This window comes from Sturnira hondurensis, unplaced genomic scaffold (assembly GCF_014824575.4).
Source record: "Sturnira hondurensis isolate 20B ecotype Veracruz unplaced genomic scaffold, ASM1482457v3 Scaffold0011512, whole genome shotgun sequence".
Classification (NCBI taxonomy): Eukaryota; Metazoa; Chordata; class Mammalia; order Chiroptera; family Phyllostomidae; genus Sturnira; species Sturnira hondurensis.
The window spans coordinates 1,189,239-1,208,657 of NW_028084143.1; the positions used below are offsets into that span (position 1 = coordinate 1,189,239).

Consider the following 19,419-nt stretch of genomic DNA (forward strand, 5'->3'; position numbering starts at 1 on the left):
AAAAGCAAAACAATCCTTCACTGGGAGGCCTATTTCTTGCCACGTTCCCCCTTTCCAAAAATAACTGACTCTCCCCCGGAGACCACGGGGAGCGATGTTTCATGACACGTGGCCCCTGGAGGAACACAGTCCCACAGGCCACGAGTTACACACAGCCCAGACTGAAAGAAGGGCCAAGTTCCCATGAGTGCACCGGCTGGACCTGGAACTTGCATGGCCGCACTGACGCACTAGAAGCCAGAGTGGACGTGGGGCGCAGGGGACACACGGGGGGACAGAGACCTGTTGACAAAATCACTTCAGTACCATTTTGTCATCGATATGAGAAGAGAAAAACAACCCAAACCACGATGCAAGTGCCAGTTCATTTGGCCACACTGCCCATCCAGCATCATCGTCATCTCACTGATGTGTGTGATTTCCCATGACTATGATTATGGGCGACTGATTAAATCTGGGTTGATGCAAAATGGAGGGAAAACTGTTAATTTAATAATTGCATTTACCTGGAAAACAAATGCTTTTAAGCCTATAGTCCACAGGCAAAGGCATGAGGCTCCCGGGACTGAGGTGGATGGTGCGGCCTCCTGAGGTCTGAGTGACACCCCAGCTCACCCCCCGAAAAGACACAACCAGAGTCACAGACGGCACACTGCCATGGGAAGGTGGAAACCAGCACCAAATAAATTTGAAGTGCAGGCAGCTTGTGAGTATCCACACATGTGCCAGGGAGTTTCCTGGTGAAGGCGCGGGAGGTGGAGATACCCTGAGACAGGTGGGTTCCCATTGGCCACCTCAGGTACTCCATGGCTGACTGGGGCGGGTGGAAGCAGGGTTGAGAACAGAAAAATACAGCCATAAAAAGCATGCTGTTCTATGAGGAAGGGGCAAAAGAAGCAAGGTGCACCCCCCAAAAGACACAGGGGAAACTGCCCTGAGTGCTGTGGTCTCACAGTGGCACGGACACGCGGGTGGAGGTGGCACCTCAGTCTCTGCAGGCCCCGCAAATACAGCGGGTTCCCACGGCCCTGGGATAAGTGAGGACACTCATTTCAAGGACATAAGCTACATTGTGAGGCTGCAACTACATGACTTCTGAGAAATGCATCCTTCAAGCCTGAAAATATAAATAAAATGAAACCTAGTTTATTTTACAAAAGATTAGAAAATTCTCAGATCACACCGAAGACTTACTTGTATCTTAACCTTCAAGCCCATGTATAACAGATCTGGAAGACAATGAACTATGACTAGCATGCTAATGATACATCCTTTCAACAAAAATTTATTCAACACTCTGACACATATAACGAAGCAGGGAGAGCTGTGAAGACATACAACTGGAAAGATGGCACAACGGGGTAGGGAGAAGCACAGGAAGACTGGGGGGAACCCCACAGACCTACCCACTATAAACAGTGACCTACCCACTATAAACCCCACAGTGACCTACCCACTATAAACAGACTATACAGAGGACCTAGACAGGGATCAAGTTCACCAGCGCAAGCCGACATCAGCTGGCACCGGGCGATGCTCACAAACTGGCTGACAGAAAGAAAGGAAGAAGGCATTTCCACACTGGGGACTGCAAACCAGCAAAGGCAGGAAGCTGGAACTGGGGGTTTCTAAAGAAGGAATGAGTCTCCAGTGACAGAGGGGCCACCGCAGAGAGCCAGCCCCAAGGACGGTGGCCTTGGACTTGAGGAGGAAGGTGCTGCGTCACCAGACAGCACTTACAACTGGCCCGAAAGAATTCTTGCCGGGACACAGGCGCACAGGCGCGCAGGCAGGCCCCCTTACCTTTCCCGTAGAAGAACTTGCGGTAGTAGTAGGCCCCCAGGTCGATGTGTTCGATGATGTAGCGCTTCACCTTCTCCCTGTGAATCGGCTGGTTCTCTCTGGGCACTTCCAAGACCGACACGCCCGCGTTCGTGCAGTGGGAGCTGAGGGACGATTCGAAGGAGCAGCCTTCCCCGGCACTGAAAGACGACGAGTTGGCCCTCGACAGTGCGATCCTCCTGTCCCCTTCCCCGCCGATCTCATTTCTGAAGTAGGGGCAGCTCAGGACAAGGTCGTTACTTTTCCCGTCGCCCTCGTCAGCATCCAGGTTCTCTTTGGAGTTCAGGTCCTCCTTGCTCCCCAGGGGGGACTCGCAGGTGCCCGTCTGGCCCGCTGGCATCTGAGTCTGGGACGCGGCAGAGGCCCCGGTGGTCATGTTTTTCCTCTTCCCCACGTTAGCCCGCGTGGCCATGGCTTCGTTGATGTTGAACAAAATGCTCTGGACATCGTAATGTGCAAAACACCGCTGACAATTCCAAGGGCGGATGCCCCGCTCGAGACGACCCTCTTCTAGATCAGACGTGAACTTGAAAGTCTCGTGTTCGCTTTTGACAGTTCGCAGCTTGCGGAAAAGGGACGTTTCCACGGACTCCGACTTTAACCTCCGTTTCAAAGGCTTGTCCCTGTCTCTCCCCAGGAGGAGAGCGCTGTCCATGTAACCTAATCCTGAGAGGCGGACAAACTCTCCTCGGGAAATCTGTGCTGCTGCGTGCAGGCTGGGTGAGACGGCGGGGTCGCAGGAGAAAAGCTCCGGGAACCCGAAAGGGGCCATCGCCTTGTGATCATAATTCTCTACTCGGTACCCTCTGAGCATCGCAAAGAAGTTCTCGCCAGACAGGCCCTGCCGGTCGATGGAGGACGTGCTCCCGTACTCACGGTGCAGGGCGGCCCCGGTGTTGGGGTTCACGGCATGTTGGTCTAAGACGTCTTCAGCGTCGATGTCGCTGATGGTGACGTCACTATTGCTTCTCTGTCTTATGGGGTGAAGTCCTCTTTGAGGAGAGTGAACGAAGATGTCTCCGAGCGTGTACTTGGCCTCCATGAAGTCGAGATCAAGCTGCTCCTCCAGCTGACTATCACTCTGGCCATTCTGCCCATTGTGCATCAGGGACGTCACGCTGTCGTAACTGGTCTGGGACCGGCTTTCCCACAGCCCCTTGCAGGCCAGCTCCTTGGAGCAGTCCTTTTTAGGAGGCCACTCAGACACCCTGGCTCTCACTCCCATCTTGGGCACAGCTGGGGTACCATTAGCGGGACCGCCACTCTCGGAACTAGAGGCATTTAAAGAAGTGGTGGGTCCCATGCCACCATTAATGGCTTTGAATTTTCGAGCAAAATAATCATCAGACTGCATGATCCTGGGAGAGTCCTTGAACTTCGAAGAGGCCCTACCGAGCTTGTGCTTGTCCTCTTGCGACTGCCTCGGGTCGCTCATGTCTACCAAGGTTAAGAGCCCCGCTCTTAGCTGGAAGACTGACGTGAACCCAGTTACATTGTTAGTTACAACACAATACTAAATGAAGATACAAAGGCTTCTTCTACAGTTGCATTTTCTTCTGTTAACCAAAAGCAAACGGCATCCTCGGTACAGCCCACCCAAAACCAACTTTCGTCTCGGTTGTAATAATTTGTACACCTCCGTCCTTTTCAGAAGAATTCCTTACAACATGTGGCCGTGAGTACTTCCTTCACCTGAATTAAAAAAGAAACAAAACAGAAAATAGCCATTAACAATTATTACAGCTGAAGTTCAGCACATTCTGCATATAGTTTCTGACCTGTCCTCCTCCCGTCCTCCTGCCACTCCAGGTTCCCCCAACGTCATGAAGTTTCGGGTCCCCGCGCCGCTGCTCCACCTACTCCTCCTGCTCCTCCCGCACACATGCTCCCCACACTGCTCTGCTCGGCTGGGGGCTTCCCAACACACAGGTCAGGCCCCCCCGCCCCAGAGCCCTGCCCAGCACGCATGCCTGCCACCCAAGTGCCTTTGAGCAGCGTGCTTCCTGTGTCCCACAGCCCTGCATCCATGCTTCCCTGTGGCCCACGGCCCCGTGTCCACACCTCCTCTGAATTTCTGGTTTTCCCAGCAGTCTCCTTCCCTGCTGACTTCAAGCTTCACTAAGCTGGGAACTATGCCTTCCATCTTGGGGTCACGTTATCTACTAATGTGGCCTGGCTTAAACGAGGCAGCCAAGCAACATTTGAACTAGTTCAACAGTAATGCAATGGGTGTGCAATTGCTTGAGTATTACCCTATTTTCTTTTTAAATCCTTAAACCCAGAATGCCCATCAGCAAATGGTCAACACCAGGTGTTAACAAACGAGTTTTCAGAATGCTTGCCTGCAATAAACTCACAGAGATCCCCATAAAGTTAGCAGGGGTCCTTACGAGTTTGGTGTCTGAACGAGTACAATGGAGCAGCTCGCTGTGCCCCTCCCAACTCAACATGTGCGTGGGGCCCAATAACAGCGGAGTTTAAACACCACAACTACCTCCAAGGGTGGCACAAACCAGGCCTCGTCAACTCTTCTATTTAATTACAAATAATTCTTTCAATTTACTCATAATTAACGAGACAAAAATATTTTCCATTATATATTTCCCCAACGCATGGGGGCCAGGGAATCTTACGTGTTGGCATAAGAATGAAAGCATAACTCTACTCCTTCTGAAAATAATCATGAGGGTGTGATACTACTGACCTCCCTGAGTTTCCACCAAAGCATAAAAAATCACTGCAATTCACCTAGAAAATGTTAAAACTCCAACCAGCTCAACAGGGTAAGACCTCTTTGCCGTGGACCCTTAAAGGCTTTGAGAGGAACATGAGGTCGAGTCTTCGATGAGCAGGGGGTTTCTCCTGGGGGCAGCTCGCTCCCCCCACTGGAACTATGCCAGGCTGGGCATGACAACACGCTCTCCGTTCCCAGGGCAGCATCGTAACTGAGGGAACAGGATGACAGTTTGGGGCGGGGCGAACAGAGCAGACATGCAGTCAGATGTTCCCGGGCACGGAGCAGACCAGAGTCTGCCACTGGCTCTCAGGGAAGAGATGACCTACTGCACTGAGAGTGACCGGGCTGGGAAGGACCGTGGGTGCCTCTGAATCACGGAAGGCTCATGGGTGCTTCTGAATCACAGTGATTTCCCATGCCATTTAGGTCACTACCAAATCCCTTCCTGGAAACTAAAAAAGCGACGACTGAGATGTGAACACACCTCCTCGCCCAACATCTCTCTGCTGAAACTGGACTTCTACGTAATCCGTGAGTTCTACTGGTAAGCACCGCTTACAGAACACCCCAAACACCTGGACACTGAAGGATGACTGACTCCTGAAGGTTAGCAGGGAGCTGTGTGAATTCTCAACAGGCAATAGCACGAGACTCACTTCCAGTTGCATACCATTAACTTGTAAGTATCCTGTTACAGACGGAAGGCCCATGCCCTGCCCAATGCCCAATTCCAAACTCCTGAACTGCGTCGTTTCTAGAAATACAATCAGGAACTAAGTACTTGAAGAAATTTGAAAAGACCAACAAATTGTACTGAAAGAAACCAGGAGAGAAGGAATAAACAAAGAGGAAAGCTGAGGGGAACGGAGTGGGGAAGTACAGGTGGGAAGGGAAAGTTAGGACAGACAAATCGGAAAGGTAGTTTTCGTTAAAAAGGGTCTAAAAATATTTCCCTTTCCAAACCTGAAAATGGAAAAGGAAGAAGAATAATAAGGATAAAGAAAAAATATGCAAGTTTAAAAGTGAAAAAGGAGGCATGACCACACACATAGGAGAGATTAAAATATTTTAACAAAAAATAATTAAAATAATAATTAATAATTAAATTGGCCTGGAGCCGATGCTCCCTACGGAGTTTTTCAGTTGCTTGAACCTGCTAATGACCTTTTCTGGGTTTATTCCATTTGAGTTGCATTTCTGAGTGGTTCAGACCAGTAATGCTCAGAGACTGTTTTTAATTTAATTTATATTTAATTTATATTTAATATGTTTAATGAAGACTTAAGACAGTGGACCTAACGGACACAGCTCCTCTGTCCTGTGCTGCACAGAGCCTGGTCCCTGAATGAGTGACTGGAGAATTATAGTTCCGACACCTGAATCCAGTATCTGAACCAGTGCCTCCCGGGCAGGATACCTGCCCTAACACTGCAATTATACATCCTTCAACCCGCTATACACACACCACTAACAACTGAGAGTGTTCAAAGCTGCCTCAACAGAAGCCCAGCAGACCGCTTGGTGTTGCCTCACCCCTGCCCACCCCGTTAATGTGTCCCAGCCGTGAGCGCTCCCCAAAGCGACCCTCTCGAATGACAACACTGCAGAGGCACAGCCCCTTCCTTTCAAAGGTACCCCTGAATACTACTACACGCTAATATTACTACAACTGGTATGGGTAGCACCTTCCTTGAGAAACATCACTAAGACACTTACGCTTTCCATACTGTGATAAAAAGAAAACACCTCAAAACAGTCATAACATTCGTTTTAAGTAAAATAAATTAGATGCTAACATATGCAATTTAAAAATATTATAGTACAGGGCGAAGAACCAAAACCAGTGTCTTTAAAGGGCGGATGTTAACAAGGAAGGGCAAGGGCTCTAACTAGGGAGAAAGGCAGACGGGTCAACAGCGGAGGGGTGGAAATCGGAAGTGAGAGCTGAGCGGCCTCTGGAATAATCCAGAACCTGGAAGAGGCGCCAGGCTGGTTCCCAATCCTGATGAGAATGAGGGAAGCCTGAATGGCCAGTCCTGCTGCCACCATCGGTCTCTGTGCCCTCTGGGTCAGCAGAGCAGCAGACCGCCTGCAGAACTCTGTTCTTTAGGGGCGCCAGCCAGCTCCCCGGAGTTGTGGACACGAGCCCACGAATGGTACTGCCCCGACAGGACGCCCAATGGAAACCACGCCAGCAGAGAACCTGGTCGAGGGGCGCCTGAGGTCACAGTGGGAGATGAAGCTAAGGAGCGGGGAACCCCAGATGTCGCCTCTGTGACAGACAGCGGCCTGTCAGTCCCTGTTCTTCCTCCTGCGGTCGGGCATCTCGCATCATTCTCACAGGTGTTTGACACACTGGCTATGATAGTTTTAGACCGGCAAATGCAATGTGCTCAAAGAAAAAAAAAAAGGCCATGGTAATTTCCCTCAAACAGCAAAAATGCTATTTCGAGAGGTGTTAAGAAAACATAAGGAAACAGACTCCCAACCTGCGCAGGTAGGCACCACCCTTTCCACCTGCTCCCACCGGCTAAATTCTATTTGCCTAATAACTTCACAACTAAATTAATTCCCACTGCTAACCTGCTGTGGTTTAAAACACTAAACATCAAAGGAAATGGGAGAGTCATTTAATTCCTTCCTGAGGACTTTATTATAAAGAGAGTGAATAGACCACATTATGCTAAGTGATATACGTCAGAGGGGGAAACACAAATACTACACACTCTCACTTATAAGAGGAATCTTTTTTAAAAAATGAATTCATACATAAGAACAGGCTGGTGACTGTCAAAGGTTGGGGGTGGCGTGAAATGCTCAAAGGAGGTCAAACGGTATAAACTTCCAATTATGGAATAAGAAGCTCTAGGCGTCTGATGCACAGCAAGGTGACTATGGGTAATAATACCGCGCATGTATTTGAAAGTCGTTATGGAGATCTTCGAAGTTCTCGTCGCAAGCAAAGTGCGGCTACGGGTGGTGCCAGAGACTGACCAGACTCACCGTGACCACCCACAGGACACGCACAGAGCGAATCATCACGCTGCATGCTGGGCACCAATACAATGTTACATGTCACTTATCCTCAAAGACAAAAACTTCCATTCATTTGGAAGACTTTTTAAAAATAAAATGCAAGAGAACAGACTAATCTGCAGTGATGCCCACCCAGGAGCATGTGCAGCCCCCACCCCCGCTCCAGGGAACTCCCCAAACATGGACACCAACCGCCGGCCGGATGGAGCAGGGTTGGAGTTCTTCACCTTAGAATGATTACTGATTAGAACGGATCTCCAGCTCTGGCTGGTGTAGCTCAGTGGATTAAGCGTGGGCCTGCGAATCAGAGGATCACGGTTCGATTCCCAGTCAGGGCACATGCCTGGGTTGCAGGCCAGTTCCCTGCAGGCCAACTCCCAGCAGGGGACGCACGAAAGGCAACCATACATTGATGTTTCTCTCCCTCTCTCCTTCCCTTCCCCTGTAAAGATAAATAAATAAAATCTTTAAAAATGAAAAAAAAAAGATTGGCTTAAAAAAAAAAAACGGATCTCCAGCAGGTTTCTACAGTTTTCTTCCTTAAGTTCGTCCGTACTTCCTAATTCTTCTTACACTTTATCACATTCTATGACTCATGGTCCCCAGTAAAAATTGAAAATTGTCACCAGCAGTCTGTGGACACCTTTAAAAAAACATGACACGTGAACCTGTGACCTCACAGGTAGTGTGGGGCGCCCTTGGGTGAGGACTGGCTAGAGCCCGTGGCAACCCACCGGGAAGTCACATAAAAATTAAAGAATTTTAGAGCTTGGAAGAATAATCTGTTCTCATGTTAATGGCCCTGGTAATAATTTTTAAAGGCCAGCACAGAAATGGAGAAAATGTGATACTTAGGCATAATTGTCTTTAAATAGAATGTTTTCAAAGTTTTCCATGAGACATTAGTGAGCCTTTAAGACCAATATTGCAGCTACAATTGAGCCAGTGATCAGAACCGCAGCTGTAGCAAATGGATTGAAAACCACAAAAGGCACCAATTAGGATCCCCATTCAAGGGAAAAAATGGTTACAATTAAACGGCAGATTTATAATAAAGTATAACTACCGTAAAAACGCTTATTTTTTATCCTCGCAGCCCATGAGCTCCAATGCTAACGTGTCCAACTGGGCAGGGAGCAGAAAGAGGAACAGGCCGCCCCGTGGGCACTGTCTCCGGGCTGGAAGGGGGTGGCAGCACTCACAGTCGGCGTCGGACCACCCGACCCCGGTCACGGAGAACTGCCCCGTTCAGGCACACGCAGCCTGGGGGTAAGCGATGTTATGGCTAAATAACTATAAAACGATCCCTTTACTCACACTCCTATCACGGCAGACTGCTAACTCGGAGGCAGTTTGATAAAACAGCTATTATCAGTGACAGTGGCCATAAATGGATATAGATGTTCAATAATAATCATATTGGTGGGTTCTAAGCTCTTGGTAGATTCAGACATGAAAACTAGTTCTTAGGCACTTATCTTGAGTTAAACTTTGGGGTAGTACAAAAGATAAATGTATCGGGGCATAGAATACGAAAATCAGCAAAAATTCTCCTCTTTGGCGTTGTATAACATGGGGTAACCTATCATTTCTGAAGGAACACAAGCTTCTCCTCGGTGGAGTACTCACACTGGTGTTAGACAATTTCTTAAAGTATCCCACACTGCTATTTGGAAGAATCTCCCACCCGAGCAAAGCAGGAACCCCAGCAAGAAGTGCTGGAGGGTGCAGACTACACCAGAACACACGTTATGACTCCATTTCACAGTGAATTATAATCTGCGGTGAAGAGAAGGCCCACATCAGAGATCTGCTTGGTGTGAGCTCCGTGAGAGCAGGTGCCTGGTGCCCCGTTCACTGCTCGTACCCAAACCCCTACGGTTGCACCTGGCACTTAGTTGGCACTCGGGACTGACCGGCGTCCAGCCACGGAAACTGACATGGCAACAAACCAAGGCAACCCAGGGTACCGAGTTGACACATTATCGTGACACGGGCCTGGAACAAGACTCTTTTCTAAGTTTTTTTTTTTTTTTTATTGATTTGAGAGAGAGAGAGAGGACGGGAGAGAGAAATGTCCACTCATCATTCAACTCACCTATACAACTGCTGGTTGATTCTCGTATGTGCCCGCCCTGACTGGGAATCAAACCAGCAACCTTGGCATAACCAGGACGATGCTCCAACTGACTGAGCTACCCGGCCAGGGCCACGGTGATTGCTGATTCCCGCTGGTTTCCTTGCTGGCTCCTCTTCCGGTCTTCTGTAAATGCCGATTAACCTCAGGGCCTATTGGAGGCTATATTGCTCTTTAATGCCCTGCATTTCCTTGTGTATTTGTACTCGTTTCACGTGCCACCTCTGTGCGCCTGGCTCCGCAGTCTACCCATAAGCCCAGAGATGCCTCTTGCACAAAGCTGCCAGGCGAGGATTGCTTCCACCCTCTACCCACCCGCTTTGAGCCCGATCCTCCTCCCCACCTCAGGAGAATGGCCATCTCCTGCCACCCAAGGCCAGCACCTAGGCTGAGCCTGCCTTCCCCTCACAGTTCACGTCCAATCCCAGGCTTGTCAACTTGACCTCCTGAAGGTTCTCAAATCCACGCAGACCTGGCTATCTCAACTGTCCCCACCATAGCCAGAACCACTACCTTGTTTTTCTGAGATTAGCAGAAAACCCTCAGTGTTCCCCCATTTTGCTCAGGGTAGCACAGGTCACCCACGATTTGGGGCCCGAGTGGCCACTGGAGCACCACACATGGGGTCTGGGCACTCCGCCCTCCATTTTCTTATGTGCGGGGCTTGCATGGGCCGCCCCACTGACCAGATCCTCTTCAAGACTCCTCCTACTTTCTACCTTGCTAACAGGTGTTTTTAGACATACCTCAGCTCACACACTGGGCTCTCCTCAAATCTTAGCGCTGGTGCTAAGTTACCTTAATTGGGGCCCCCAGAGCACCCCACACCTTTCCTCTTACCACATGGAGTAAGAGAACCCCCACACTGCCTGATACCTGCCTGCTTCCTCGTCACCTTCCTCTGCCAAGGGCTGGCTGAGACTGCGGCAAAGTTACTTCTTTCTGAGCTTCAGCTCCTCTCTGTAAAATTGCAACAAGTGTACCTGTGTTTAATGACCCAGTGAGACGTTGATGCAAAGTGTTTATCTCCCTGTTTCCTATATAAAAAGTTCTAAAAATTGAGCTGAAAATTTTGATGTATGAATTTATAAAATTTGTTCACATATGAGTAAACCGTCACCGATAAACTAGTTGACTTAAAAGTGAGCAATTGAAATGAGTAGGATACATAATATCTCTAAGGAGCACAATCATGTTTACAAAGTATGTCGTGACTACTAACTGATTCATGCAAGAAGAATAGGAGCCCAGAACAATAACCACTGGCAACAACAGTTAAGCCGACTTTGCCAGAGGCAAGCGCAGCTTTCCGAGGTGAAGGACACGCCCACCGCCATCAGCAGGCAGGCTGCTCTCTTCCCAACTCCAACTTCTATTTAAATTATTCGAGGAACTTCATTGTATTATAATGAGATTATTCCGGAATTCTTAACTTTCCATGTCAATAAGAAGCAGAAAACAATTCCTGGTAGTAAGCTGCTTTTGGTATTCATCCATCCATCCATTTGAATGTCAGAAGTAGAATAAACAAAGAGCTATTTTGTTAAATGGAATATTCTGATCATGGAATTTTTTTTTCAAGAAGACGGAACAGCTGTGGGCACTGACTGTTCCCAGGGCATCTTTTAAATCAGAAAGAGATAAAAAGGGAGGCCCCTGCACCTCTTTCCCTCAGGAGGTTATTAGTTATTGCATTTTTTCAGCAATGTGGCCCCAGAATTGCAGATGACGCGGTAGGAAGTCAGACGTTTCAATTAATAATTTAAGCTGAGGCATTTGCATCTTAGGAAAACACAGCAAAAGAAGGAAAGAATTTCTTTCTATTCTATTTGCCAACTGACTGGGACTGTACTTTTGTGATTTTCATTTCCAGATCATAAAAGATAATCTGTTCTATCATTTAGATAAAGGTGTGGTGACAACGAAGGTTGGAACCTGAGCATTTTTTAATAACAACCTGGAAGGCAGAGCATGAAAAACACACTCTCAGGGATCCCTCCTGCTGCTCACCACAAAGGGAAGAACGCTGGCAGCCCCTCACTCATCCCATTAAGCACCAAACCCCCAGTGGAAACAGAACACCAGAATCGGTCAGTACTGCTGAAGACGGAACTGAACGTACCCAGCAACTACTTTCAATGCACTCTTTGTGAAAACGCCACGAGTAAACCAACAACCATCAAACACGAAGATGCTTCCTTTCTGCTGAGCACAAAGGGCATCAAAGAAAACCTGCCAGTCTACACAACAGTGTAGCATTTGAGTTTTTAAAAATAGTAATTTTAGCAGCACATACATAACAAACTCCATTCACTACTCACACACACTCAAAGCCACCCTCACATTGTTCCCGTGTTGAAGACTGAGTTTTGTGGAACAGCTTTATGAGGCTTATTATCGGATACAAAAAACCTTTTGTGGGTCCGGTACATAAGTGCATTCAGTTCTCTTCCCCACTGTACTGGAGGCTGGGGGAGCATGAAAGACGAATGGCAGGGCCTCCTAGTCCTCAAAGCTTAGCTGGGGGAGACACGCATAACAAGCAGCGAAGAAATGAAGTTAAAGGAATAGGACCGGGTTCCGACCAGTGCATAATGAAAGTGACCCGCCTGCCTGCGCTCACACGCGCTCACATGCGCTCACACGCGCTCACATGCGCTCCATGCTGCTGAGAGTCTGCGGAATGGAGACCCCGAGAGCTGCAGAGGCCCCCTCCGTGTGAACAATGATAAGGACAACCACACAAGTCGCTCGACACACTTCTTGTGTAAGTGAAAACTCTACGTGAGAAATGAGAGTGGTGGGGGAAACTGACACTCTACTCACTCCACAACTATGAGAATGAAGAACTTGAAGGAGACACCGGGGACCAGGTGTAAACACGGTATGTCTGGTAGACACTGTCTAAGGGACTATTAACACAACGTGTCTTTGAAGAATGAGCGTGAATATTAGAATATTACGTGAAAGGACCCACGTACAAAAGTTTGTCTAAGATCTACAGACAAAGAAGTACTGTGAAGAAATACCCCCACACTGTAATAGTGGCTGCCTACCTACCACAGGTAGCCCTCCCCAAGCTTTGTCCTTACTTCTTTGTATTTTTCTGAAGAATCCACATTACACACCTATAGATGAACATGTAAATCCACACACATAGAAAAGCACTTCACATTCAATAAATTCAAACTATTTGGAAAATAATGCTCCACTAAACCAATGCACATGTAAACTCTACAGGGCAAATGGTGCCCTTATTTGGATGAACGGAGATGACCCCCAGCTTTGCCTCGCCTACCTGTGAGGCTCAGATCCCGACCTGAAAGCAAATGCTACTGTGGATGAGCAACACCTGCTGTTGATCAGCTGCAAAAGTACGTTTTTTGTAGCAGGTTTTCACAAACACATAGGCCTGCATTCCCACATACTGCAAAGTACTTGCGCTAGAGTAACATGTTTTACATTAGCATAACACTGTCACATGCCTCGCCCCTCCGGTGACCTTGGGCGCTACAGGCAGCCGTGTGCTGGACAGCACGCCACTTCAGAATGAAGAGGCGTGTGCCCACCTCTGAGGACATGCACGCCCTCACGGAGACGCATCCCATCTGCTGGACAGGGATGGTGTCTGCCTAGCTCCCCTGAGACAGGTGCCGAGGGCCCATCAGGAGGCGCACACGAGAGATGCCCAAGGCCGTGCAGATGCCAGGAGGGGCAGACTCCCACTCAGCGAGTCAGCAGGAGGAAGCCCACACAGGCTAAGTGCTTTGCTCCCCTCTAGCTCCACAGCCCCCCACTAATGTTCCTTCCACCCCAGCAAACTGAAAACTGGGGGATCAGAAGCCCAGGGAGCAGGGGGGTCAGGATGTAAAACTGGCCAAGGTGCTGGCAAAACTCTGACCACACAGACATTAGTGCCTATTATCCATGTAAAATGTTACTGCTGGGTGTTACACTGACCTTGCACTTCTAAGCCCTTGGACAAGTCTCCACAGCCCCGCTGAGCTGCAGGAGAAAGCAGACATGGCCCCAAGCCTGCCCCTACACTGCATGCTCACGGGGACCTGGGACCCCGGCACTGCCGGGGTCTAACACCTTCGACAGTGTGTCCCATGTGAATGTGTTTCTTAAGGATTCCATACCCACTGCTAGAAGGTTTTTCCAATTTCGGAATCATGTACGGGTATCTGAAATTTGCCCTGTGCTGACTCGATAATCCCGAAGTTGGGCTAATTCTTAAAAAGTGGACTGGGCAATGAGTCCCACCTGGCCCTGCAGGCCCCTCACTCTGCCACCTAAGAGACAGAAGCATCTGGACGTTAAAATCTTCCACTGAGGCTGCAGTGGCAACCCCAGAGTATGGCCCCTGGGTCCCTGCAGTGAGGACAGCGAAGGTCCCTCCGGGCCCCAAGGCTGCGGCTCCACTCTACCCCAGACCTGGCTTCCAGGAGCTGACAACCCAGACCAGGGTCGGGGGACAGCAGCCTACTGGGACTGTCACGGACAGAAGACAACCTAGCTTCCTACTTCCCAGAAGGCAGGGACACAAGCAGACCAGTGACCTCGTGGGTAAGAAAAAGGTCATAAACACTCGATTTAAGGGCCACCACTGAGTCCACTCCGTCTGGTAACGGACCCGTCCTGGGAGAGAACAGGGAGTTTGGGCACAGACTCTGGGGCCAGCTGAACCAGGAGACAGACCAGGAGGGGCTTCCTGGCGCTTTTCACCGGCTGGTTTTCCCCGCACCAGTCCTGTCGTGCGGGCGGGCCGAGGCGAGCACAGTGGGCACTCTAGGAAACAGAGTGTCCTGCAGATGAAATGCAAAACCCTGTCAGGATGCTGCCTTCAGGGGTGGCGCCCTGATGCGCTCCTGGAACAAGGCATTCGCGCCCAGAGGTGCGTTTCATTTCATGGGCCAGAGAGAATGCAGCCTGCACACCGAGGTGCAAAGTCTTCTTCAACAGATCTCCTTCAGAATTTCAGAAGTATCAACTGCAGGCTACGTGTGAACGGAAGGTGGAACCACGCTCACCTGCAAGTGCACACTAGTGAACTTGGCCGGATCAGTTTTCTAAGCTCCTAACACCAAAGATCTTTGCCTGAAGAAAAAAAGGGAAAGAACAGCCACCTAACACAATCACTATTTACTAAAACACCAAAAAAGAAAGTACCAGTAAGAACCTGATTTCCTTATAAAAATTACGGTTATGGGAAATCATTCCTTGCTTTTAACTTCTAGGGTAATGAAAAGAGAGACATGCAGAAACTGCAATTACGATAAGCAGAAAATCGACCACAAAAAAAGTGATCTCTTGTCAGCCAGCAGACTCAAAGCACCTGCGTGACTAATAACGTGTCCTTTATCACAAAATGTGCACATTAGTGTATTCCATTTACTTAGGGATTTACCATTTCCAAAACTATTTTACGTTCACTGGGTCCCAGGACAACCTCTGAAGAGACCATAGAGGCCACTCCCCATTCGAGGGGAAAAAAGCACCTTAGGACAATTAAGTGATTTGTCTTCAATCAAATGACTGTGAATCAAGAGACAGACAGGAACCCAGGCTGCTTCACCCTTTCTACTGTAACTGGTAGCTTCTCACATTTACCTGTGGCCTTTAACACATAGGAATAAAAATGAAACAAAATTGCTGACTTTGTTCGTCAAAAGAAGCCAACCTAATATAAATTTACTAACTTTGAGCAAAAAGAAAAAATACCTCTCTCTGCTGTTTTGAGGCCTACGGAAAGATACAGTTTTGGAGCAATGCAGCTGAGGGCACGCACAGGGAGGATGCTTTTGGCCTGCCCCGCCCTCCAGAGGGGGACCTCCTAAGGGTGTGAACAGGGCCACAGCTCTCCGGTTCCTCCTTCAAAGGGGATGGCTGTCCCTTTGCCCATCTGAGCACCAGACTGAGAGTGAATCTGGATGTGGCCTTGAAGAAGACAGTAGCCCCTCCAGTCCAGCACGACCAGCGGGGTCCCCACACGTGCCCAGCTCACAGTCAGATGCTTAACTCGGAGGGCTCAAATCCAGCGCTCTGAGCCCTGCTGGCTCCTGCTAGTTGCCCAGACATCCCAAGAGCATCTCAAGAGTTTGACCAGCAGAGCCAGCTGGATGCAGTCCCAGCCAGAGCAGTGCCGAAAACGTCAAAACTTCCACACCACCACTAACAACAGCATTTTCAATGACACTCCGGTTTCGCCTCAAAGACACACTTTGTCTTCCCTCGTGCCACAGAACACTGCCTAGTGTTCCGAGTATTAGTCACTCCCTTGGACTCACAAGCAAGACATGAGATCTGAAAGGAGAGAGACAGTCTGTTCTGACACCCGGACTTTATAAACCCCGAAGTGAAGGGATCTGCCTCAGGCCTCGGGACGTCAGGAGCGAATGGATTTCCCACAGAGGTCCCAAAGCGCTCACTGTTAGTCACCATTCTTGTCCTTTTTATTGGAACGTGGTGTTCATGAACATGACCGATTTGGGGTCACACACATCTCGCCATGGCTGAAAAGACCGGTGCGGCCTCCCCTGACGCGCCCACTGTACGCATTTGCTTACGTGCAGCCCTGGCTGGGAACCTTCCCTCTCCCACTTGAAGTGACAGAATCCATCACCTCTGACGCCTCCTCCCTCCAACTCACTCTGGTTTTACCCTCAGACTTCACCCTGAAAGTACTTTCTGTTCCCTGACTCTACCGCAGTCTTCGTCCTATCCATCCATGCGACCAGCACCTACTAGGTGCCGCGCTGCACACAGAAGGATGGGCACCTGGCTTGCGGGAAACCAGCAGGGCTCCTGGGTAAAGTGAGCCCTGGATGAGCGCAGGCTCAGGAGGGCCAGAGTGCAATGTGGCCGAGAGCGTGTCCCCCAGGGACTTCCTGCTCTGGGCTCACAGGAGCTAAAATGATGGTCGAAGTTGCACGCCTTTCCTCCCGCACACTCAAGTGAAAAGCCCACGCGTCCACAAACCTGGAGAGTCGAAGGGGAAGTTACCCCAGAGGGGGCAGACACCACAATCCCCTTTTCTCTCTGGTCGTCTGCAAGGAGTCAAGGCTTGCAAATGCCACTTTTTTTCTCATGGGAAAAACAGTAGGTGGAGCCGACTCTGGCCAACAGAAGGCAAGAAGCAGCAGGCGTCAGAGGACAGTGCCCTCCCCCGAGGGCCTGGCCTGTGGCAGGCGATGTGTCACAGGCAATAAGAAGCTTCATCCCCCCCCCCCCCGCCATTCCCCGGTGACTGGGGAGGGGGTGCTGGCTCCCGGCTTCTGCACTAGTCTCACTATGATTCAGGCAGAACTCCCTCTGACCCTCCGTCACAGAGGTGGCCCAACCTGCTTTGCCTGTATTCACTCCTGACGAACCAGAAGTCTCTTCCTGCCTGGGGGACGGAACTCCATTTGCTCCACCTGCGCTGACAGTCCCCTTCCTGTCCTAGCACCCAGTTTTTCCTCAGGCACAGGCGAGTCCCTCCGCGAAGACATGGCACAGCTAGGTTTCTCCCAACTCAGGAACCAAAATCGGAGCAGAAGGGTGAGTGATCCTTCTTGAGAACAGCTGGGGGTAGTGCTGACCAGAGGTTCCCGATTTCCAGAATTCCCTGAAAGATTCCGATACCTAGATTCCTGCCCCGAGACTTGTCTCCAGGGCCTGGGGTGAGCCCCGGGGATTCCAGGCACAACTAGGGTGAGAAGCATCTGCTCCAAACCAGTTCCAACAGGTGAAAGGTCAAGTCAACGAGCGACTCTAAGATCTGGGTCTCCCGTTTCTCAAGTACCGACATATATCTTCCACGCCCATTTAGGAGCTGAATCCCAGGCACTTCCTTGACTCACAGTGTCTTTTACTTAGTTTTGAAGAAAATAAATGAAATCTGAAATTGAGAATGCTCTAGAAGCCATAATTGAGTCCAAAACACTAGAAGTTTCTATTCTAGTAACAGTAGCCAGGGTTTGTTGTGCTGTCAAGATTCACTTTAAATAAAATAAAATTAAAAAAAAATACACTTTATATTGCAACACTTTGCAAGTGTTTTCTACATGTCAGGCACTTTCTAAGTACTATTCAAGCATTAACTCCAATAACCTTATGTGGTAGGAATTATTATTGACCCCAATTTAAAGTAAGCCTTCTCAAACCTGCCCCCCCCAATGCGTCATTGAAGGCCCTTCCCAATTTAGTTCCATTCTGCCAAGACCGTCCTCAAAGTCCCCTTGTTGAAGGGACTTTGGAAGTCCAGTCCCTGGGGGAGAAAGGAAGGAGACGAGACGGGGGTCCAGACAAGCCCTGTGGACTGGGTGCCATTCCCCTCTGTCATCATCAGCTGTGCCCAGGGCTGGCCTGCTGGGCTGTGAACACGAGAGCCGGACTGGCAGGGGCGTGAGTCAGAGGTCCCCGGCGGCCTGTGCGAGGGCCCCAGCTGGGCTGGCTGCTGGAAAATCGGCCGAGGAGAGTGCATTAAAAACACAAATTCCTTAGCTACTCCCCCGGAAATCCTGGCTCCTAAGATCGGGCGTGAGGCCCCCAGACTGCATTTGACCTGTTCCTCAGGTGTTTTCTGGTGTCGATTCACCTCTGAGGTCCACGGGGCAGGAGCGCACTTGGGAAAACACGCGGCGTTACACAGCACACGGTGTAATTCCACCCCTCACTCCAAAGCAGTGCCAGCGGTCGCCCTTGAAAGCCACCCTCCACCCCCCAGCCCCGTGACTACGTCCACTGAAGGACAGGCCTCTCCACATGCTGGGGCCCAGGGCCCCGGCACACGGAATGAAGAGCCCCCACGAAGCGGAGTGTAGCAACCAATGGCCTGAAGCTCAAGTCAGTGAGTGAGATGGGTGCACTGAAAGAGAAAGCAGAGGTGAGGTTTTAAGCCAGAGCAGGTCTCCTGGGGGCAGAGTTCAGTCCAAACACCGGAGAGGAAACAGGCAAAACGTCAGTTCAATCAGAACAAAGCTGGTGCATAGAGCTGCACGTCCAAAGCAAGCACAAGGGGGAACAACAATGTCACACACTCTGCTCGACCCTGATGCTCAATATATGACTCGCACACAACTTCCACTGAGAGAGGACACTGCAGCGGGGACCTCAGAGACCCCTCCCAAAGTGGAGCAGTGTGTTCGGTGGCAAGGCGAGAACCCAGCAGCAAGCCTGCCTGGCTGCCCCCGAATCTGGGCTCCTGCCATGCAGAAATATACATGAAAAAGTATCAGACTCACATACATGGAAAGATACCCTACATCCGTGGACTGGGAGACTTCGTGTTGTTAGGATTGCTTCTACCCAGAGTGACATGCAGATACAATGCAATCCCTGCCGAGACCCCAATGACACCTTTTGTGAAAACAGAAAAGTCCATCCTAAAATTCAGGGAATCTCAAGAGACCTCAAAGAGTCAAAACAACGTTGAAAAGAGGAACAAACCGGGAGGCTTTCCACATTTCACAAGCTACCACGCAGCTACCGTGAAGAAAACTGTGGCACTGGTATAAACACAGACACACACACCGAAGGGTCAGACTAGAGAGCCCGGAAATAAATGCTCACACATGTGGTCAAATGAGCTCCAAGGAAGGCGCCGAGACTGTCCCAGAAGGAAAGCACAGTCTTATCAACACACAGTTGGGGGACCACCGGATATTCACACACAAAAGAATGA

General features: G+C 49.8%; 1 protein-coding gene across 3 annotated transcripts in view; it reads right to left on the reverse strand.

Moving 5' to 3' along the window:
- SIPA1L2 (signal induced proliferation associated 1 like 2) overlaps positions 1-19,419 on the reverse strand; it is a 185,095-nt gene that overhangs the window by 87,393 nt on the left and 78,283 nt on the right. For all 3 annotated transcript variants that reach the window (XM_037060249.1, XM_037060250.1, XM_037060248.1), the window contains exon 2: positions 1,804-3,534. In XM_037060249.1, the coding sequence (XP_036916144.1) occupies positions 1,804-3,277 (1,474 nt within the window). In that variant the 5' untranslated portion in view covers positions 3,278-3,534. The remainder of the gene's footprint in view (positions 1-1,803; positions 3,535-19,419) is intronic.